This window comes from Oncorhynchus nerka, linkage group LG10 (genome assembly GCF_034236695.1).
Source record: "Oncorhynchus nerka isolate Pitt River linkage group LG10, Oner_Uvic_2.0, whole genome shotgun sequence".
In the NCBI taxonomy this organism is placed as follows: domain Eukaryota; kingdom Metazoa; phylum Chordata; class Actinopteri; order Salmoniformes; family Salmonidae; genus Oncorhynchus; species Oncorhynchus nerka.
The window spans coordinates 39,203,437-39,227,071 of record NC_088405.1 but is presented as its reverse complement, the minus strand read 5'-3'; the positions used below and the strand labels follow the sequence as shown (position 1 = coordinate 39,227,071).

Sequence of the window (23,635 nt, the reverse complement as noted above, 5' to 3'; positions counted from 1 at the left end):
GAGGAAATGGACAAGTGGAGTCTTAAATCTCCCTCTCTAACTTTAAGCATCCGCTGTCTGAGCAGCTTACTGATCACTGACCTGTACACAGCCAATCTGTAAATATCACACCCAACTACCTCATCCCCATATTATTACTTACCCTCTTGTTATTTTGCACCCCAGTATCTCTACTTGCACATCATCATCTGCACATCTATCACTCCAGTATTATTGCTAAATTGTAATTTTTTTTTTTGCCTCTAGGGCCTTTTTATTGCCTACCTCCCTACTCTTCACATTTGCACACACTGTACATCGATTTTTCGATTTTTCGACGTGTCTGAAAGCACAGCAAGACTGAAAAGCAAGCCACCTTCAAGCTTCTAGCCTAATAATATGAATGGACTGGCTTCCATCCAACAGATCTGGAAAAAAAATATTATTATTGATAACCTCCTGAATTCAGTAGGACATCCGCTGGCCGTGGCATTTCTACAGCCCTTAAATTTCCCTTGACTGAAGAGAATGAATGTGCATCTTGTGGTTTGCTGTTATGATGAAGCTCAATTTCATTTCTGAAATTCCCATCAGGGAGCTCTAGACTATTCAAGCAAACCTCATGCACTTATCAACATGTTTGTGAAACGAAAAGGCAAAGTTTTATGAAACAATATGGCAACACACAGTAGTCGCATGCACTGTGTGTACGGTGTGCGTCATTACGGGTAAGCCAACTTTACCAGTCAGGGAGTACAGTAGGTCTACAGTGGTTGTCAACTAATTAACGTGATGGATGACGACTGCGGGAGATCTAACTGCGCGAGAAATACATTTGAGATAGCCAACCATCCTCAGGAGAATAGCCCTAATTTCTCCAAAGAGATGTCGCAGGTTTAACTCGTTTAGATCCGCGTCAGTAATCTAACTGCGGCGCAGATCTTCCCTCCTCACCACACTAGACAGGTGATCGAGCGCAGCACAATGTTATTCAAGCAATGAATCCTGCGAATTTCACTAGAACTGGAAAGAATACAGAAGAATATATATTTGCGGTTGGTACTTACAAACTCCTTGCCTTTGCTATCGGAACAATTGGAGTCTTCGGATTTTGCAACAATATTATTGTCATCATGCTGTACTACAGATTCAAGAGACTCCGGACGCCCACAAATTTGTTAATAGTAAACATAAGTATAAGTGACTTGTTGGTGTCTGTCCTTGGAATTAACTTTACGTTTGTTTCGTGCATCAAAGGCGGATGGGACTGGAACTCGGCAACATGCGTCTGGGACGGATTCAGCAACAGCTTATTTGGTCAGTATCTGAGCGTCTGTGCTTTGGTTGTCTCACCTAGATTCACATATTAATCTAAAATACAATTTTAAAGATTTTAACTTATTTAAATAGGCCGAATCCAATATGTTTTTTTTTGTGGCAGCCTTTTCATTTAATTTGTGTTTCCATGTTTGTGTATTTCAGATTAGTCTTTTGGTGTATTACATTTTCAGAACTCTGTGATCCTTATATAGTCTATTTCGTATGTTGCACGGGACATTTACTACCCATCTTATTATGAGGAACAACTGTTTAGCCCACTCTCCCTATTTATGAAACCAGTATTTCTATGGTTGTGGATGTTTATGAATGCCATTGCCGCTCTGGGGATCAAGCTGGTTCGTGTCAAGGACACCTCGGGAAATACCCGTGTAATTCTATCCCGATCTGTGTCTGCCTCCCCTTTTACACACTGGAAAATATGGATGATTTTGACAAGTGGCCAGTTTTCTACACTGTAATCATTGTACATACAGTTGAAGTCGGAAGTGTACATACACCTTAGCCAAATACATTTAAACTCGCAATTCCTGACATTTAATCCGAGTACAAATTCACTGTTTTAGGTCAGTTAGGATCACCACTTTATTTTAAGAATGTGAAATGTCAGAATAATAATAGAGAATGATTTATTTCAGTTTGTATTTATTTCAGTGCATTCCCAGTGGGTCAGAAGTTTACATACACTCAATTAGTATTTGGTAGCATTGCCTTTACATTTTTTTACTTGGGTCAAACGTTTTGAGTAGCGTTCCACAAGCTTCCCACAATAAATTGGGTGAATTTTGACCCATTCCTCCTGACAGAGTTGGTGTAACTGAGTCAGGTTTGTAGGCCTCCTTGCTCATACACACTTTTTCAGTTCTGCCCACAAATGTTCTATAGGATTGAGGTCAGGGCTTTGTGATGGCCACTCCAATACCTTGCGTTTGTTGTCCTTAAGCCATTTTGCCACAACTTTGGAAGTTTTCTTGGGGTCATTGTCCATTTGAAAGACCTATTTGCAACCAAGCTTTAACTTCCTGACAGATGTCCTGAGATGTTGGTTCATTACATCCACGTAATTTTCCTGCCTCATGATGCCATCTATTTTGTGAAGCGTACTAGTTCGTCCTGCAGCAAAGCGCCCCGGTAACATGATGCTGCCACCCCCGTGCGTCACGGATGGGATGATGTTTTTCGGCTTGCAAGCCTCCCCCTTTTTCCTCCAAACATAACGATGGTCCTTATGGCCAAACAGTTCTATTTTGTTTCATCAGACCAGAGGACATTTCTCCAAAAAGTACAATCTTTGTCCCCATGCGCTGTTGCAAACTGTAGTCTGGCTTTTTTATGGCGGTTTTTGAGCAGTGGCTTCTTCCTTGCTGAGCGGTCTTTCGGGTTATGAGGCTATAGGACTCGTTTTTACTGTGGATATAGATACTTTTGTAACTGTTTCCTCCAGCATCTTCACAAGGTCCTTTGCTGTTGTTCTGTGTTTGATTCGCACTTTTCACACCAAAGTACGTTCATCTCTAGGAGACAGAATTCGTCTCCTTCCTGAACGGTATGATGGCTGCGTGGTCCCATGGTGTTTATACTTGCATACTATTGTTTGTACAGACGAACGTGGTACCTTCAGGCGTTTGGAAATTGCTCCCAAAGATGAACCAGACTTGTGGAGGTCTACAATTTATTTTCTGAGGTCTTGATTTCTTTTGATTTTCCCATGATGTGGGAGAGAGCCACAGAGTTTGAAGGTAGGCCTTGAAATACATCCATAGGTACACCTCCAATTGACTCAAATGATGCCAAATAGCCTATCAGAAGCTTCTAAAGCCATGACATCATTTTCTGTCATTTTCCAAGCTGTTTAAAAGCACAGTCAACTTAGTGTAGGTAAACTTCTGACCCACTTCTGACCCACTGGAATTGTGATACAGTGAAATAATCTGTCTGTTAACAATTGTTGGAAAAATGACTTGTGTCATGCACAAAGTAGATGTCCTAACCGACTTGCCAAAATTATAGTTTGTTAACAAGAAATTTGTGGAATAGTTGAAAAACGAGTTTTAATGACTCCAACTTAACTGTATGTAAACTTCCGACTTCAACTGTATATCCGTTTCATGGGTAGACTATGACAGAAGTACAGTAGGTTCAAGAATGTTTGTATCAATTCCAGGAGTTGATTTAAATTGCTGATTGCGCCTTTAGTGCATGTTAAATACACTATATATACAAAAGTATGTGGACACCCCTTGAAATTAGTGGATTCTGCCATTTCAGCCACACCCGTTGCTGATAGGTGTATAAAATCGAGCACACAGCCATGTAATCCACATAGACAAAATTGGCAGTAACTGTAACTGCTGTTATTGTGAAGTGGAAATGTCTAGGAGCAACAACGGTTCACCCGCACAGTGGTAGGCCACACAAGCTCACCGAACCGGACCGCCGGGTGCTGCACATAAAAATTGTCTGTCCTCAGTTGTAACACTCACTACCGAGTTCCAAACTGCCTCTGAAAGCAACATCAGCAGAATAACTGTTAGTCGGGAGCTTCATGAAATGTTTTCTGGACTGATAAATCACGCCTCACCATCTGGCAGTCCGATGGACGAATTTGGGTTTGGCGGCAACATATCCATGTTTTTTGTCAAAATGATTCAAGCTTAGTAAATTTGAATGCTCAACACCTCTTGGAAAGCCACTCTGGTGTGTAATTGTTCTGCAGAATAAAAAGCTATCGCAGGGTTAAGTTTTCAGAAGACTATGGCTTTTTGCCTGTCATTTGCTCCTTTCATATTTCTTTTGATCCTTTAGGACCTGGTGGTAACAAGCACACCCATAACATGATGTTGCCACCACATTACTGATCTCATTACGCTGAGTGTGCAAAACATTAAGAACGCTTTCCTACTTTTGAGTTGTTTCTCCGTTGTATCCAATGGAGGATTATTGATATCGATAATAAACAGGTTGATATAAAAAATATATGTTTTTATTTTTGATATCAAAAATGCAATAAATAGATGTTTAAATGGCTACTCATACAGTTCAGGTTCTTTTTTTCTGACCCATTTCAGCTATATAATTATCGTCGTTGAGGGCTTAGGGCAAGCAAGATAAATAATTGTGCAATCACATAACTGTCTCTTCCCTATTTATTATAGGAATCATCACTTATTAATGAAGAGGTCTGCTAATGAGGTGGTTAGTGCAACCTTCACGGCCTCTGCGCTCTCTCCCTCTCTCTTTCCCAGTATCTCTCTCTCTCTCTCTCTCTCAGGCACATGTAACCTACTGTAGGCTAAGTGCAATATTGTCCAATATAATTATATGGGGGACTTCATAAATGGTACAATAGTCACTATAGTACAAGTTTGAAGAGACACTGAAGAAGATGCTGGTTAAATATAACAATGAATGATGATTAGCACACAGACGCACTAAAAAAAAGCCCCTCAGAAAGAGATGAATGGCACAGAGTATTAATACCACGTTAATCTACTACAGCATGTGAAACAACTCTCACATTCTTCAACAGTCTAAATTTGGATGACGAGCTCAGGACATTCTGCACCTGTTACACCCATTGTACTCGTGCAGTGTGGTCCTGTCAGTTCGATCTGTACAGACATGTTATGTATTGGTTGTGTTATAGTGTGCGGTGACACTCTGTGCTTGAACAGCTCCCCTTTATATTGCAACACGTCTGTGCCGCAACACTTGGTGTTGATTGGGCCAAATGTCTGGCAAAAGTCATTGCTGTGCAATGGAGAAATTGAATGTGACCAAATGTGTTTTATGGAAATTGTTGAAGGTAGAATGTGTGATTTGATCAAAAATGATGTGGTCGTGTGTGTTGGCAGAATCAAATGCACAAACCACAGGACACCTCTCTATTATCATGATTGATTGCTGAGAGGATATTTAAGATGATCTATTATATGTTGGGAAGATATTGATGAGGACTGAGTAATAACTGTAATAACAGTGTAATAACCAATTGCTGTACTAATCAGGGCCTACATATAGATATTGCATAACCCAGATTCGGTAGTCATTACTCAGCATCATCACCCATCTCCCTCCCTTCCAGGCATCGTGTCCATCATGAGTCTCTCAGCTCTGGCCTATGAGCGCTACATCCGGGTGGTCTATGCTCAGGTGGTGGACTTCCCCTGGGCCTGGAGGTGCATCACCCACATCTGGCTCTACTCCCTGGCCTGGACAGGGGCCCCTCTCCTGGGTTGGAATCGTTACACCCTGGAAATCCACCAGTTAGGCTGCTCCCTGGACTGGACATCCAAGGACCCTATCGATGCCTCCTTCATTCTCCTCTTTCTCCTGGCCTGCTTCTTTGTCCCTGTGGGCATTATGATTTACTGCTATATGAACATTCTCTACACGGTGCGAATGGTAAGAAGAAGGGCGAGACAGTCTCGCTCGTCTCTCCCTCCCATTTTTTTCTGTTGCTTCATGTTTACGTCAGTGTGGTTTTATGTCGAGCGTCTTTTAACGTAAAGGTCCAATGCAGCCATTTTTATCTCAATATCAAATCATTTCTGGGAAACAATTATGTACCTTGTGATCGTTTTGTTGGTCTATTAACTAATTTACCACCTGGTGATGTCACAAGGCAGGCCAAAACTCCATCCCACTAAAACAGGCTGAAATTGTAGGCGGTCTTTTCAAACTTATGCTAAAAGGGCATTATCATAATTTCCACAATTTCACAGTATTATTACTACCTCATAGTGTGGAAATACATATAGATATAACAAGGGAAAACTTGTTTTTGACTGAAAAAGAGTTCCAAACCTCTGCCAATAACAGCCAGTTTGAGAAATTGCTATTTGCTAAGAAGTTTTTTTTGTTATTTTTTTACCACTTTAATTGAAAACAGTCACAGTAAAGTACTTAATTGGTACCCAGAAATGATTTGATAAGGAGATCAAAATGGCTGCAATGGACCTTTAACTAATTTACCACCTGGTGATGTCAACACGCAGGCCAAAAGTATTTTCAAACAGCGCTTACGCTAAAAGGGCATTATCATCATTTCCACAATTTCACAGTATTATTAACCTCATAGTGTGGAAATATATATAAAACACAGGAAATCACGTTTTTGACTGCACAGGGCCTTTAAAGAGTTCAAGAGTAAATAAATAAATAAAATTGAAAAAATCAGACCAAGTCCAGAGTAAGGCTGATAAAGTGAACTGAACTGAACCAAACTAATCATAGACGCGAATGCCTAATACAGGATAAAGAAAAACCTTTCCTCCTAAGGACATTTTCTATGCAGGTTGATAATTATTGTCATGGCTCTTGCACTGGAGGCAGAACTTAGTGATTTCCGCTAGATGGGCCAGCTGCAAAGTCCAAATTTGCTATATCGTAAAAAAAATCATGAAAACAAAAATGACATTTTTGGTCTTAATATAAGTTTAGATTTAGGCAGTAGAGATAGCAGTGTGGTTAAGGTTAGGGTTAAGGTTAGAGTTAGGTTTAAAATCAGATGTTATTACTTTGTGGCAGTGCCAGCTATTACTTTGTGGCAGTGCTGCCTCCAGGGCAAGATTCATGACAATAAATGCCCATCTGCATTTTCTCTGCGAAGTACAAACTTTCATGGACATTTTTGTTCCATTATCACACGGAATGACCACCACTTGATCTTTTTCCTTTTATCTTTCACTTACCTTTCTTTCACTTACCTTTCTAAATGTTCATTCTTCCTTCCTCCTTCCTCACTCTTAAGTGCTTCAAATCATCCTGATGTACCACTTTACCACCCTGCATAGAGGGTTACCTATGAGGATTATTGGGGTTAAAGTGGGTTCACTCAGCAGTGGACCGCACGGTTACTATGGAGAGTACAGTATGGTGTGGGGGGCTGTGTGCGTTTTTGCGCACATGCTTGTGGGTGTGTGTGTGTGTGTGTGTGTGTGTGCGTGCATGCGTTTGTGTGCGTGCATGCGTTTGCGTGCGTGCCTGCTTGTGTGTGCATAAACTAATCTGATAAAATACTATAGTAGTGTAGTACTGTTGTGTTTTTGCGGACTAAAGTCAGCAAAAACACTAGTACTTACTATAGTATTTACTGTAGTATACTGTAGTATTTACTGTAGTATACTGTAGTATTTACAGTTAACTATAGTATAAATACTGTAGTAACATAACTATAGTATATACTATAGTAATTCATGTAGTGTTTTTGCAGATTGTCGTATACTGTAGTATTTTCTGTCGTTTTTTTGTGGACTGTAGTATAATGTAGTATTTTTGTATTGTTTTTGTGACATTACTGTAGTATTTATTCAATTGTTTTTGTTTTATTATCTTTGACATAGAACTGGAGGCTACTGGAGAAATACTAAAAGAGCACATTTTTCCATAACCTGTAGGTAAGACTGAGGTCTGAACGGAGAGCTCAGAGCTTCTGCTCTTTTCTATAACCTGTAGTAAAGTAAGTAAAGAAACTTGTAGGCTTGTAGGGAGAGCTCAGGGCTTCTGCTCTTTTCTATAACCTGTAGTAAAGTAAGTAAAGAGACTTGTAGGCTTGTAGGGAGAGCTCAGGGCTTCTGCTCTTTTCTATAACCTGTAGTAAAGTAAGTAAAGAGACTTGTAGGCTTGTAGGGAGACCTCAGGGCTTCTGCTCTTTTCTATAACCTGTAGTAAAGTAAGTAAAGAGACTTGTAGGCTTGTAGGGAGACCTCAGGGCTTCTGCTCTTTTCTATAACCTGTAGTAAAGTACGTAAAGAGACTTGTAGGCTTGTAGGGAGACCTCAGGGCTTCCTGCCCTTTTCTACCGCTCTTCTCAGTGTGTCTATCCAGTCGAGGTTTGGTAAGGGGGAGGGATGTTGGAGTTGTCTTTTTGTCTTCTGCTACTTGATTTTAATGAAAACAAGCCTCCTTGGATAATTAAATGTAAAGAAGAAAAATAAAGAAGAGAAAAATAAAGAGGAGGGGGGATGGTGGGTAGGGGATAAGAACCCGGTATAGGGTAAGGTTTAGTGGGTAGGGTTGGGAATCAGATACGGACCCGGTTTAGGATAAGGGTTTGAGTTGGGAGTGGGATTTAATATCTTTTTTAGAAAAAAAAGAAAAAAAATAGGGGATGGAAACTTGCTCTTCAGGTCACTTGGAGAGTGTGGTGCTTTGTGATTGTGGGTAGTTGGTTGAGGATGTTGATCGTGTTTCCATCTTCCAACAGGAGTAGGCAGAGAGGATTACACACAGTTCTCAACCCTGTAGGGAACACAATATATGGTCTGTACTTGGAATGCATATTTCTCACTCATGGGTGGCACAAAATGCCACACGGGGGAGGGGAATGGGCAGGGTATATGCAAATTAAATACTGTACTTAAAAAAGTGTAGTGTTTTGCAGACTGTAGTGTTTTTGTGGACATTACTGTAGTATTTACTACAGTGCTTTTTTTGCAGATAATACTCTGGTATTTAATATAGAACAGTATTCTACAGTATATTACAACATTCTATAGTTAGTACTACACATGATAGAGGGATACTACAGTGTGGAGTATAGTATTCTACAGTTTACTCTAAAGTCCAATAAATGAATGTGGGTGTAGTCAATTCACCCGGATGTTTAGCGGTATCTGTGCAACGGCTTGGCACCGCTGCCTGCACTGTGCCTGTCTTTGCTTCTTTATATATTTACAACATTTAAGGAAGTAAGCCATTACTTTCTGCACAGCACCGATCGCTGCAGCTGTACGTAGTCCATCTGTAAATAGCCCACCCAATCTACCTACCTCATCCCCATATTGCTTTTATTTACTTTTCTGCTCTTTTGCACACCAGTATCTCTATTTGCACATCATCATCTGCTCATTTATCACTACAGTGAAATTCTTCGCTACTATGGCCTATTTATTGCCTTACTACCTCCCCACGCCATTTGCACACACTTTATATAGACGTTCTTTTTTTCTATTGCGTTATTGAATGTACGCTTGTTTATTCCATGTTTGTGTTGCACTGCTTTGCTTTATCTTGGCCCAGGTCGCAGTTGTAAATGAGAACTTGTTCTCAACTAGCCTACCTGGTTAAATAAAGGTGAAATAAAACAAATAAACAGCCCCAGGTCTCCAAGACATCAAAGCTTCCCTCAACCACTGAAGATCTGCCCTTCCCCTGCCCATGTTTGTTGAGGGTGCTCTGAGAACCCTTGAGAAACTCAGCATGAACCTCTGACTCAACATTCTAGGGAAACCTCAGTGAACTGCAGTCTTAGAGAAGGCTGATTACTACTGGGCTTGGTAAGACCATCAAAGAGAGGTTTCTAAATTTGCACTCTCTGGAGTATTGTATCCTTCTCAAGAGAAAAACTTTGGCGAGCTTTAAATGACTGTTATGTGAGAACTCTTCATAAATTATGCCCCAATCAAAGTTTCCATGACTATCAATGTCAGGAAGTGGGGCCAAGTCAGTTCATGGTCCATAATTGATTAACAATTATATTGGGTAGTAAGGAGTGATTGACTGACTGACTGACTGACTCATTTAATTGGTCTACCAAGACCAAATACTTTTTTCGATAGAGCAGTTTCAATCCGTTTAGACATTTTCTGACCATTGCCATTCAGACCATTAGCGGCGACTCAGGAATCTCTGCTCTCCCTGTCTGGTCTGTCTATTACTGCACAGATTCTCTATGCCCATGCTGATGCATGACCAAAGGTCAATGTTCTGTTATGCCCACCTGAGACTCAGATATTCAGTTCAGATTAAACGTTTTTGTGTGTGCCTAGGCCTACATACAGGTAAGACAATACAGTATACACAACAAAGACAAAAATTAAAAGCTATCAAGTAACAACAAGGCTGACTTCCAATACCTACATCAAATTCAAAGCAATTGGCCAACTAAAAAGCTGACCGGAAAATATAAACAATGACAGCCTAAATCAACAGATACATCTGCATGATTCATTTAAATAAAAGGCATAGATTAAAGGTAGGTTGATTCTTACAATCAACAAGGACTCGTGACAAACAAAGCAAACTCGACCAAACAATGTCAAAATGTAAGTAGCCTACAAATGAAATTTTAGAGATTTAATTAGAAATAAAACAAAATAGGGGATGGAAATTTGCTCTTCGGGATACTGGGAGGGCACGGTGCCTTGTGATTGCGGGTAGGTGGTTGAAGATGTTGATTGTGTTTGTGTTTCCATTGCCGACAGGAGCGGGCAGAAAGGATTACGCACAGGTCTCTGTAGGGAGCACAATATATGGTCTTATTGGTGGCACGAATTGCGACATGGGGGAGGGGAATGGGCAGGGTATATGCAAATGAAATACTGTAGTTAAATAAGTGTCGTGTTTTTGCAGACTAGTGTTTTTGCAGACATACCTGTAATATTTACTACAGTGCTTTTTTTGCGGCTAATACTTGGTGTATTTACATTAGTATTCTGTAGTATATTACAACATTCTATAGACATTCTTAGACATTTTTAACCTTTATTTAACTAGGCAAGTCAGTTAAGAACGAATTCTTATTTTCAATGACGGCCTAGGAACAGTGGGTTAACTGCCTGTTCAGGGGCAGAACGACACACGTGTACCTTGTCAGCTCGGAGGTTTGAACTTGCAACACTCTAACCACTAGGCTACCCTGCCGCCCCAACTAACAGCCATTCAGACTGTTAATGGTGACTCGGTAATCTCTGCTCTCCCTGTCTGCTCTACTCTGTCAAATCACCATTCGTACAGAGCTTCCACGACCCCTGCCACAGCACCGTTTGACATAAGATTCAATCACTTTTAAAACCATGACCACAGAGAGACTGTCAAAGAATTACAGCAAAGAGCTGCTGTTTTTATGAGTGAGTTCATGTTTAAGTTTTTATTCAGCACTGTCAACACTGTTCTTATTCAACACTATTACATAACATAAAACATGCTTTTCCTTACTTCCACTTGTGCTGCAGCTGCAATGAATGAGGAGCCAGGTGTATCGATAGGCCTGCGTTCTTATTATTATTAGCAGCTCGTCTTGTCTACTTTAATATCAAGGAATATTTCACATTCTCTGGTCATAGGAACGACATGAATTTGTGCAAGACTGAGGCAGATATGGTGCGACTCGAGTTTCACCATCAGGTGGAAGACGGTGTCCCCTCTCTCTGGTCAGTCTCACTGGTAGAAAGGAAGGGGTGAGCAGGGACCGTGAGAAGCGGTCCCTCTGTTGCTCTCTCCCTCCGCTGAGACTAATGCCTTTTCAAAATAACTGGGAACTCGAAAATCTCCAGCTTCCGACTTAAGTGCTTTCAAGACAACTGGGAACTTGTCATTATTTTGTTGTTGTTTTGAACGTTTATCCAACTCAGAATTCCAAGTTGGAAACTCAAGCATCTTTCTAGACTTTCCGACCTCAAGATCACTGATGTCATGATTTAACTTCGGTTCTTTTCTGATTTCCCAGTTGTCTTGAAAGCACCATGACCATCAGATGCAGATACCATCAGTCCAGTAAAAATAACATATTTCAATTTATGGTCCGCAGTGCCTCGCAAGTGCTACACCAACGGATTTATTTTGTGATCAAAGCTCAAGTTTTTAAATATAGTATGGTCTGAGAATAACAATATTGGCAGGAGAGGGATATAGCCAATATGCTGTGATAATGGCCTACTACCCAAACACCTTTTTACCCTTATTTTACCTGGTAAGCTGACTGAGAACACATTCTCAGCAACAACCTGGGGAATAGTTACAGGGGAGAGGAAGGGGGATGAATGAGCCAATTGGAACCTGGGTATGATTAGGTGGCCATGATGGTATGAGGGCCAGATTGGGAATTTAGCCAGGACACCAGGGTTTACACCCCTACTCTTACGATAAGTGCCATGGGATCTTTAGTGACCACAGAGAGCCTGGTCACCCATTTAACATCCAATCCAAAAGACAGCAACCTACACAGGGCAATGTCCCCAATCACTGCCTTGAGGGATTGGGATATTTTATTTAGACCTGATGATAGAGTGCCTCATACTGGCCCTCCAACACCACTTCCAGCAGCATCTGGTCTCCCATCCAGGACCAACCCTGCTTAGCTTCAGAGGCAAGTCAGCAGTGGGATATAGGGTGGTACATCATTCCCACAGAGCTGTTTGTACTAGGTTCATTTTACAATGTTTAAGTCATGTTTTAAGTCTTACCCCTAATCTTACCTAATTCGCACACTGTATGTAGATTTTTTCCTAATGTGTTATTGACTGTACGTTTGTTTATTCCATGTGTAACTCTGTGTTGTTGTTTGTCTCTCACTACTTTGCTTTATCTTGGCCAGGTCGCAGTTGTCACACCCTGACCATAGAGAGCCCTAGGGGTTTTCTATGGGGTTTTAGGTCAGGGCGTGACTCGGGGGTGTTCTAGTCGTTTTATTTCTATGTGGGTGTTTTGGTGTGGTTCCCAATTAGAGGCAGCTGATTATCGTTGTCTCTAATTGGGGATCATACTTAAGGTGTCCCTGTTCCCACCTGCATTGTGGGATATTGTTTTGTGTATGTGCACCACTGTTGTTGGTTTATTTTTCTATTTTTTTTAAAGCGACACTGCAAATAAAGATGTGGAACTCAACACACGCTGCGGCTTGGTCCATCCATTATCACGACCGTGACAGCAGTTGTAAATGAGAACTTGTTCTCAACTGGCCTACATAATAATCTGAGCGGTAGATCTCGGCTTGCTTTTTGACTGTGAAAGTGATCTTAACCACTGGTTGTTGATCACTGGTCTATGTCATGGAAAGAGCAGGTGTTCTTAATGTTTTGTATACTCCGTTTGTAACTAATAGGTCAGTGGAAGGGACATATAACTGCAATGGTTATACAGGATGTCCCAATTTGTTGACATTCTAAAGAGACCATGTTGGTAAGTGATGAGATTCTTTCCTATTGTCATTCCCTAACAGCTCCGCTCCATCCAGGACCTTCAGACAGTGCAGATCATTAAGATCCTGCGCTATGAGAAGAAGGTGGCTGTCATGTTCTTGCTGATGATCTCCTGTTTCCTGGTGTGCTGGACACCCTACGCCGTGGTGTCCATGATGGAGGCCTTTGGCAGGAAGAGCATGGTCACCCCCGCCATCGCTATCATCCCTTCCTTCTTCGCCAAATCCAGCACGGCCTATAACCCTCTCATCTACATGTTCATGAGCAGAAAGGTGAGGGGACCCCTGACACACCTATGCTGATAGAGGAAATGCTTTGAAACGAGCCCTTTTCCAAATTTAAAGGAAAATCACAGACCTCATTGATTTGGTTAGGCGCGCCCCCACCTAGTGGGCAAAACATTTAAGCTGCCACCCTCTTGACAGTGGAGAGATTATGTTACAGTTTTAAAGTAATTTTCCAGCAATTCTACACATTTTGCCATGAGACGTACAGAAATTGTTTCAGTTTTAAAGCCAATTAAAACAAATAAAACACATTATGCCATGGGGTGGAGAGACATTGCAGTTTTAAAACACATTTCATGCAATTCTACTCATTTTGACATGGGCAGAGATAACATTTAGCTGATTTAAAGCAAATTTGCTGCAATTCTATACATTTTGCCTTGGGTCAGAGAGAACTTTGCAGTTTTAATAAATCATGGCATGATTGTGCAAGTTCTCCCACTTAAAAAGATGAGAGGCCTGTAATTTTCATCATAGGTACACTTCAACTATGACAGAAAAATGAGAAAAATACTAAACAGCTATAACATGTAGTGTTGTTTTGTTAGATAAAATCCTTCTTTATATCCCAAAAAGTCTGTTTAGTTGGCGCCATCGATTTGAGTGATCCACTTGTTCAACATGCCAAGATAGGAATCAAAAACCTACCCCTGAAATTCGTTTCAACAAGACAAAATACATTTCTATTGAATCCTCAGATACCCTAATATGTCATTAGACTACACTGCTCAAAAAAATAAAGGGAACACTTAAACAACACAATGTAACTCCAAGTCAATCACACTTCTCTGAAATCAAACTGTCCACTTAGGAAGCAACACTGACAAATTTCACATGCTGTTGTGCAAATGGAATAGACAACAGGTGGATATTATAGGCAATTAGCAAGACATGCCCAATAAAGGAGTGGTTCCTTTCCACTTCTCAGTTCCTATGCTTCCTGGCTGATGTTTTGGTCACTTTTGAATGCTGGCGGTGCTTTCACTCTAGTGGTAGCATGAGACGGAGTCTACAACCCACACAAGTGGCTCAGGTAGTGCAGCTCATCCAGGATGGAACATCAATGCGAGCTGTGGCAAGAAGGTTTGCTGTGTCTGTCAGCGTAGTGTCCAGAGCATGGAGGCGCTACCAGGAGACAGGCCAGTACATCAGGAGACGTGGAGGAGGCCGTTGGAGGGCAACAACCCAGCAGCAGGACCGCTACCTCCGCCTTTGTGCAAGGAGGAGCAGGAGGAGCACTGCCAGAGCCCTGCAAAATGACCTCCAGCAGGCCACAAATGTGCATGTGTCTGCTCAAACGGTCAGAAACAGACTCCATGAGGGTGGTATGAGGGCCCGACGTCCACAGGTGGGGGTTGTGCTTACAGCCCAACACCGTTCAGGATGTTTTTCATTTGCCAGAGAACACCAAGATTGGCAAATTCGCCACTGGCGCCCTGTGCTCTTCACAGATAAAAGCAGGTTCACACTGAGCACATGTGACAGAACGTTCTGCTGCCTGCAACATCCTCCAGCATGACCGGTTTGGCGGTGGGTCAGTCATGGTGTGGGGTGGCATTTCTTTGGGGGGCCGCACAGCCCTCCATGTGCTCGCCAGAGGTAGCCTGACTGCCGTTAGGTACCGAGATGAGATCCTCAGACCCTTTGTGAGACCATATGCTGGTGTGGTTGGCCCTGGGTTCCTCCTAATGCAAGACAATGCTAGACCTCATGTGGCTGGAGTGTGTCAGCAGTTCCTGCAAGAGGAAGGCATTGATGCTATGGACTGGCCCGCCCGTTCCCCGGACCTGAATCCAATTGAGCACATCTGGGACATCATGTCTTGCTCCATCCACCAACGCCACGTTGCACCATAGACTGTCCAGGAGTTGGCGGATGCTTTAGTCCAGGTCTGGGAGGAGATCCCTCAGGAGACCATCCGCTACCTCATCAGGAGCATGCCCAGGCGTTGTAGGGAGGTCATACAGGCACGTGGAGGCCACACACACTACTGAGCCTCATTTTGACTTGTTTTACATCAAAGTTGGATCAGCCTGTAGTGTGGTTTTGCACTTTCATTTTGAGTGTGACTCCAAATCCAGACCTCCATGGGTTGATACATTTGATTTCCATTATAATTTTTGTGTGATTTTGTTGTCAGCACATTCAACTATGTAAAGAAAAAAAGTATTTAATAAGAATATTTCATTCAGATCTAGGATGTGTTATTTTAGTGTTCCCTTTATTTTTTTGAGCAGTGTATAATATTTCATACGGAAAGAAGTATGTTCAATAGGAAAACGATATTAGCTGGTGCATGCCCTCTTCATCGTGTGCGCATACACACATTTACAAGTAGTAGAACTCGTTTTAGAAGAAACAAGCCTGAAATCTTGAACATTGAGTGCTGACACTCAGTGGAAGCCATAGAAATTGCATACTGGGAGCTGGATGTAATTATTTCCCTGTGCTTTCCAATGTCGGGGCATAGGCTCTCAAAACAAAAAATCTGGTTGGATTTTCTCCTACTATATCTATTGTGTTATACTCTCCTACATTTTATATTAACATTTCTAGAAACTTCAAAGTGTTTTCTTTCCAATGGTACCAATTATATGCATATCCTGGCTTCAGATCCTTGGTTACGTTATTCAGACAGGAAGTGGAGAAAAAATGGGCCTAACCTTATGAAGGACGCTCGCAGTTGTGTCCCCGATGTGTCGGTCTTCATTTGTAGCCTGTGAGAGAGATCCGATCACGTGACCGAGAGCCATGTGAGTGAGAGGGCTTCCGATTGCACAGAACACTCAGGGTGAAGGGCACAACTCAGCACTCCGGGATGCAAAAGGCATTGATTTTTTAAGGGTGCATTACGGCCACAAAGGGATGCTGCCGTGAAATTCGAGGCATTATCAAGTGCTTGTCAAATTGTGAATGAGAGACTATTGGAGTGTGTACAGCCTGCTCAAAAAAACAAGGCAGAGCTCATGCAAATCAAGTAATGTTTTTCAAATCATCATTAGAATCTCATCATGCAGCCGTACAATGTATTACAAATCTAAAACAGAGCCCAACATTTGTAGAGCAACTAAAGTTACATTAATAACTCTAAATTAAGCACATAGGTGTACCTATTTCTTTGATAACAGCTCAGCACAGAATAGCTGCATGTGCGCACTCCCTCAAATCGTTGAGACTATTTTATTCAGCTTTATTCAATTGTATTCTTCATACTATAAAATAATATCAAATAATGCCATGGAATTATGAGCAGATAAGGACAGCTGCAAGACTAACGTACCTAGCAATCTAAAAATGTTTAGCTAACACAGGCTAATTGAGTGACTGTCAGTGACGGACGTGACGAGGAAAACTGCTAGTGCACAACCACATTTCGAAATGACACCTTGTATATTCTACTTTTCTCTAAGTCTCAACATTAAATTGAGACCCTGACTGAGTTCCTCTCTCTCTCTCTCTCTTCTCCTCCTCCTGTCCCTCTGGCAGTTCCGGCGCTGCTTGCTGCAGCTGCTGTGCTCCCAGCTCTCGTGGATTCAGAGCAGCATCAAGGACCGTCCCCTGGCCCGGAGCATCGAGCGGCCTATTCGCCCAATCGTCATGTCCCACCGAAGAGGCGGGGAACGACCAAAGAAGAGGGTGACCTTCAGCTCCTCCTCCATTGTCTTCATCATTGCCAGCAATGACGTGAACCACCTGGACAACATGTCCAAGAGCGGTGGTACGTCGTCAGAGGGCATCCAGGTGCGGCCGCTGTGACAGAGAATTATGGGTACTGTAGTACATCATGCTACACCCATGTCACCATGGGAACTGACTAATCACTTCATATCACATGTTCCTCTGTAAACCTCAGAACTTCCTCTCATGAAACACAGAACCCAGAAGTTCCAAATCACCCTTCTGACACAAGACTATTGTTTTTCTTTTTAGCCTTTTCAAGATCCATCACTATAAACTGTAGAGACTTATTCCCAACCCTCTTTCACTGTGCACCAGAAGGAACAATCCCTTCCCTGTAACCGAATGATGTAGCTGTGTACCTATTTCTCTTGTCTTGAACAGCCTTTGACATCGTCTCATGCTGAGCTGAGTGTTTTTAAACAGTACCTCCTGTGTCATAACGGAGGCCAGCAGTGTTAATGGAGAAAGTGATGTTGATTATTACTATTTCCCTGGTTGGCAGCACTATTGTGCTTAATGAACTTTCAGGGAAAAGCCTTACAATATTGCAGCCGCATATTCTGCACAACACTCTCTCTACCTTTGTCACGTCCAGATACATTAAATATATCCTATATTCTGGGGTGAAAGTGGATTTCATTTCTTCCCGGTGCGAGGACCTCCTGTGTGTGTGCACTCACTTCATTCTTTTTTTTATGGGCCTATTCATAGAACTGCATATATAATCCCTATTAATTTAATAGGATCTCTATGGGCCTATTCATAGAATTGCATATATAATCCCTATTAATTTAATAGGGATTATATATGCAGTTCTATGAATAGGCCCATAAAAAAAAAGAATGAAGTGAGTGCACACACACAGGAGGTCCTCGCACCGGGAAGAAATTATCTCTATGGGCCTAATAGTCCCGATTTGTTGTTTAACTTTTCAAATGTATTAGCCTACCTTTTAATGTGGCATAAACACAACCAGTCATTATATTTTCATCTGATTGTCAAACAATTACTTCATAAGGTTAATGTAGGCTACCTGTGCATGTTACCCAGGGACGGCAGAACTATTTCTTTTGACGTGCGGTAAAAAAATTGTTTATAACTTCCGACATTTGTTAGGCTATTTGTCTGTAATTAGATACATGTAGGGTGGTCTTCTGTCATTACTTGACGCTCGTCTAGAATACTAAATAAAGCCTTGCTCACCAGAATAATGTCATAAACCGATCAATGCATCATCAACAATATAGTTGATGTCTGTAAAGTTTCTCTTTCATTTCTGCTTCTCTCATAGAGCAAGGGACCAGGGTGATTTTCCATGCAACATTTCCAAATGACAGTTTGACCGATTTTTGCATGCATATTTTATGTGGTTCAAAATGAAATACTTTCATCCTTTACAGTACCGTAATTGCTGGTCTATAAGCCGCTACTTTATTCCCACGCTTTGAACCTCGCGGTTTATACAATGACGCGGCTAATTTATGGATTTGTCCCGCTTTCACAAGATTCATGCCGCCAAAAAACTGAGCACTGTCACATAATTTGACGTAAAATCGAGTGAGCTCAAACTTCCCATCATTCTGATTACGGTAGTAATTTTGTCACCCTCATCATGGCAAAGACACGGAGAAATGCATATGATGCAGCTTTCAAGTTGAAGGCGATCGATCTGGCTGTTGGAAAAGGAGAGAGAGCTGCTGCACGGGAGCTTGGCCTTAATGAGTCGATGATAAGACGTTGGAAACAGCAGCGTGAGGAACTGACTCAGTGCAAAAAGACAACAAAGGCTTTCAGAGGAAAGAAAAGCAGATGGCCCAAAGTATTTGTAGCCACTCGACATCAGTGTAAATCGTGCATTTAAGGTGGCGCTCCTTGTTCAGTGGGAGTCTTGGATGACAAGTGGGGAGAAATCCTTCACTAAAACGGGCTGCATGCGAAGAGCAACTTATTGTCAAGTCTGCCAGTGGGTCCTGACAGCGTGGAGCATTGTCAAAAAATCCACTATCATCAACGGGTTTCGAAAGGCTGGACTGCTGCGTGTTGAAGGGACAGCATGAGCTCAGCGGGGTATTTGCCTCCGGATGAAAGTGAGGAGAGCGACAATGAAAACGATCCAACATCGGATGAAGCAATTCTGAGGCTATTCATCTCCGACACCGAAGGAGATGACTTCAGTGGTTTCAGTGCACAGGAGGAGGAAGATAGTGACCAAGTTCATTTGTTTCAATGTACCGGTAGGCACCTGCGGCTTATAGACATGTGCGGCGTATTTATGTACAAAATACATCTTTTTTAATAATTCAGTGGGTGCGGTTTATATTCAGGTGCGCTTAATAGTCCAGCAATTACGGTATGTCCCTGAAATAAATTGCACGTTAGACTACACACTGTCCCTAAGCGCGCATTCGCATTTTCTCAAGATGCTGTTCCAGTGGCAAAATCAACATTTGGTCTATAATTCTACTGAGGGAAACATTAATATTAGTTAGAATTATCATAGGCTACGTGAAGCCTACAGTCAGTGTCCAGGACCTCACCCACTGGGCAAAAACTGGTTGAATCCACAAATGTTTATTTATTTAACTAAGCAAGACAGTTAATTATTCAGGATCAGTGTGCCTTCCACGGGACGGTTGAGCTAATGTAGGCTAATGAGATTAGCATGAGGTTGTAAGTAACAAGATAGTTTCCCAGGGCAGAGACATATCTGATATTTGCAGAAAGCTTAAATTCTTGTTAATCTAACTGCACTGTCCAATTTACAGTAGCTATTACAGTGAAATAATACCATGCTATTGTTTGAGGAGAGTGCACAATTTTGAACATGAAAAGTTATTAATAAACAAATTAGGCACATTTGGGCAGTCTTCATACAAAAGTTTGAACATAAATACAATGGTTCATTGGATCAGTCTAAAACGTTGCACATACACTGATGCCATCTTGACTGCCAGCAGTTCTCGGTTGCCTACGTTGTAGGTCATCTCTGCAGGATTGAGACGATGGGACAGGAAGACAGCTTTTGGTCCTGGGCAGATCGCTGGGACAGGATGGCCCCCACACCACCATCAGAATCATCAACCTCTACCACAAATTGACGGGACGGATCTGGAAGGACGAGGATGGGTTTTGTGGTGAACCGATGCTTCAAGTCCACGAAGGCTCTGTCGACCGCTGGAGACCATGTGAACGGTACTTTGGGAGAGGTGAGTGCAGAGAGAGGGGCCGTCAGGGTACTGTAGCCCCGAATGAAACGGCAGTAGAAGTTAGAGAACCGCGGGAAACGTTGTAACTGCACCCTGAACTTAGGTTGAGGCCACTCTACCACTGCTTTCACTTTTCAGGATCCATTTGGATCAGCGATGACATATCCCAGAAAGGAGATTGTAGAGCGGTGGAACTTACACTTCTCGGATTTCACGAACAATTGGTTCTCCAGGGGACGCTGAAGGACTTGTCTGACATGAAGAACGTGTTCTTGGGCAGACCGGGAAAAAACTGGATGAAGTCAAGGTAGACGAACACGAAACGGTTTAGCATGTCCCGGAGCACATCGTTTACCAGAGCTGGTGAGTCCAAACGGCATGACCTGGTACTCATAATGTGTTAAAGGGTGTCTTCCACTCATCTCCTTTGCGTATCCAAACCAGGTGGTAGGCATTCTGAAGATCCAGTTTGGAAAAAATGGTGGCCCCCTGGAAAGGTTTAAAAGCCAAGAGGAGTGGTAGGGGGGGGGGTGTAACGATTCTTGATCGTTATATCATTCAGACCCCGGTAGTCAATGCACGGACGCAGAGTCTTGTCCTTCTTCTCCACAAAGAAAAACCCCATGCCGGCAGGAGATGCAGATGGATGGATGCCTCTAGTAGTCAGAGAATTCTCAATGTACTTCTCCATGGTCTTGGTCTCCCGGCCGGATAGAGAATATAGCCGACCACAAGGTGGTGTGGTGCCTGGGAGGAGATCAATGGCACAATCATAAGGACGGTGCGGGGGAAGAGAAGTAGCCCGTGACTTATATATATATATGTGTGTGTGTGTGTGTGTGTGTGTGTAGATATACTGTACAGTTGAAGTCGGAATTTTGCATACGCCTCAGACAAATACATTTAAACTCAGTTTTTCATAATTCCTGACATTTAATCCTAGTAAAAATTCCCTGTTTTAGGTCAGTTAGGATCACCACTTTATTTTAAGAATGTGAAATGTCAGAATAATAGTATAGAGAATGATTTTTTTCAGCTTTTATTTCATTCATCACATTCCCAGTAGGTCAGAAGTTTACATACACTCAATTAGTATTTGGTAGCATTGCCTTTACATAGTTTAACTTGGGTCAAATGTTTTGGGTAGCTTTCCACAAGCTTCCCACAATAAGTTGGCTGAATCTTGGCCCATTCAGAGCTGGTGTAACTGAGTCAGGTTTGTAGACCTCCACTTTTTCTAGTTCTGCCCACAAATTTTCTATAGGTTTGAGGTCAGAGCTTTGTGATGGCCACTCCAAAACCTTGACTTTGTTTTCCTTAAGCAATTTTGCCACAACTGTGGAAGTGTGTTTGGGGTCAGTGTCCATTTGGAAGACCCATTTGCGACCAAGCTTTAACTTCCTGACTGATGTCTTGAGATGTTGCTTCAATATATCCACATCATTTTCCTCCCTCATGATGCCATCTATTTTGTGAAGTGCACTAGTCCCTCCTGCACCAAAGCACCCCGACAACATGATGCTGCCATCCCTGTGCTTCATGGTTGGGATGGTGTTCTTCGGCTTGCAAGTGTCCCCTTTTTCCTCCAAACATAACAATGGTCATTATAGCCAAACAATTCTATTTTTGTTTCATCAGACCATCCAAAAAGTACGATCATGCGTCCTCCGATACACAACCCAACCAAGCCGCACTGCTTCTTAACACAGCGCGCATCCAACCCGGAAGCCAGCCGCACCAATGTGTCGGAGGAAACACTGTGCACCTGGCAACCTTGGTTAGCGCGCACTGCGCCCGGCCCGTCACAGGAGTCACAGGTGCTCGATGAGACAAGGACATCCCTACCGGCCAAGCCCTCCCTAACCCGGACGACGCTAGGCCAATTGTGCGTCGCCCCACGGACCCCCCGGCCAGTTACGACAGAGCCTGGGCGCGAACCCAGAGTCTATGGTGGCACAGCTTTTAAAATATATATTTGATAATATATCAACCGAGTGTGTAGGTTTTTCAATAACAGCGGGAGGAACAATGGCGGCTTTACTCAGTTGCGCAAAAACGCAAATTTTTCAAAATAAAAGCCTGAAACTATGTCTAAGGACTGTTGACACCTTAGGGAAGCCATAGAAAAAGGAATCTGGTTGATATCCCTTTAAATGGAGGATAGGCATGCATAGGAACAGAAGGGTTTCAAAATAAGAGGCACTTCCTGATTAGATTTTCCTCAGGGTTTCGCCTGCAATATCAGTTATGTTATACTCACAGACAATATTTTGACAGTTTTGGAAACTTTAGATTGTTTTCTATTCTAATCTGTCAATTATATGCATATTCTAGCATCTGGTCCTGAGAAATAGGCCGTTTACTTTGGGAACGTTATTTTTCCAAACATAAAAATAGTGCCCCCTAGCTTCAAGAGGTTAATTAAACAGCCACCACTAACATTGAGTGGCTGCTGCCAACATACTGACTCAACTCCAGCTCACTTCAATAATGGAAATGGATGGAAATTTATATAAAAAATGTATCACTAGCCACTTTAAACAATGCCACCTAATACAATGTTTACATACCCTACATTACTCATCTCATATGTATATAGTGTACTCTATATCATCTACTGCATCTTGCCATCTTTATGTAATACATGTATCACTAGCCACTTTAAACTATGCCACTTTTATGTTTACATACCCTACATTACTCATCTCATATGTATATACTGTACTCGATGCCATCTACTGCATCTTGCCTATGCCGTTCTGTTCCATCACTCATTCATATCTTTATGTACATATTCTTTATCCCTTTACACTTGTGTGTATAAGGTAGTAGTTGTGGAATTGTTAGGTTAGATTACTCGTTGGTTATTTCTGCATTGTCGGAACTAGAAGCACAAGCATTTCGCTACACTCGCATTAACATCTGCTAACCATGTGTATGTGACAAATAAAATTTGATTTGAGTTAGGCAGGTTACCTTAGTGTTCTTGGGCACAGGGGCTATGGTGGTCTGCTTGAAACATGTTGGTATTACAGACTCAGTCAGGCAGGGACTGGTTAAAAATGTCAGTGAAGACATTTGCCAGTTGGTCAGCGCATGCTCGGAGTACATGTCCTGGTAATCCGTCTGGCCCTTTGGCCTTGTGAATGTTGACCTGTTTAAAGGTTCCTCCTCACGTCGGCTACGGAGAGCGTGATCACAGTCGTCCGGTACAGCTGGTGCT

At 42.2% G+C, this 23,635-nt stretch overlaps 1 protein-coding gene across 2 annotated transcripts; it reads left to right on the top strand.

Annotated features, from left to right (window-relative positions):
* Positions 1–723: 723 nt before the first annotated feature.
* On the top strand, positions 724–18,019 carry LOC115135280 (opsin-3-like). 2 transcript variants are annotated; one of them, XM_029669788.2, is made up of 4 exons: positions 724–1,296; positions 5,402–5,721; positions 13,259–13,510; positions 17,012–18,019. In XM_029669788.2, exons 1-4 carry the CDS (start codon positions 978–980, stop codon positions 17,279–17,281), a joined length of 1,161 nt encoding a protein of 386 aa, XP_029525648.1. In that variant the 5' UTR covers positions 724–977; the 3' UTR covers positions 17,282–18,019. The 2 variants fall into 2 exon arrangements, with proteins under 2 accessions (XP_029525648.1, XP_064879370.1); XM_065023298.1 differs by lacking the exon at positions 724–1,296 and adding an exon at positions 2,568–3,056.
* The last annotated feature ends 5,616 nt before the right edge of the window (positions 18,020–23,635 follow it).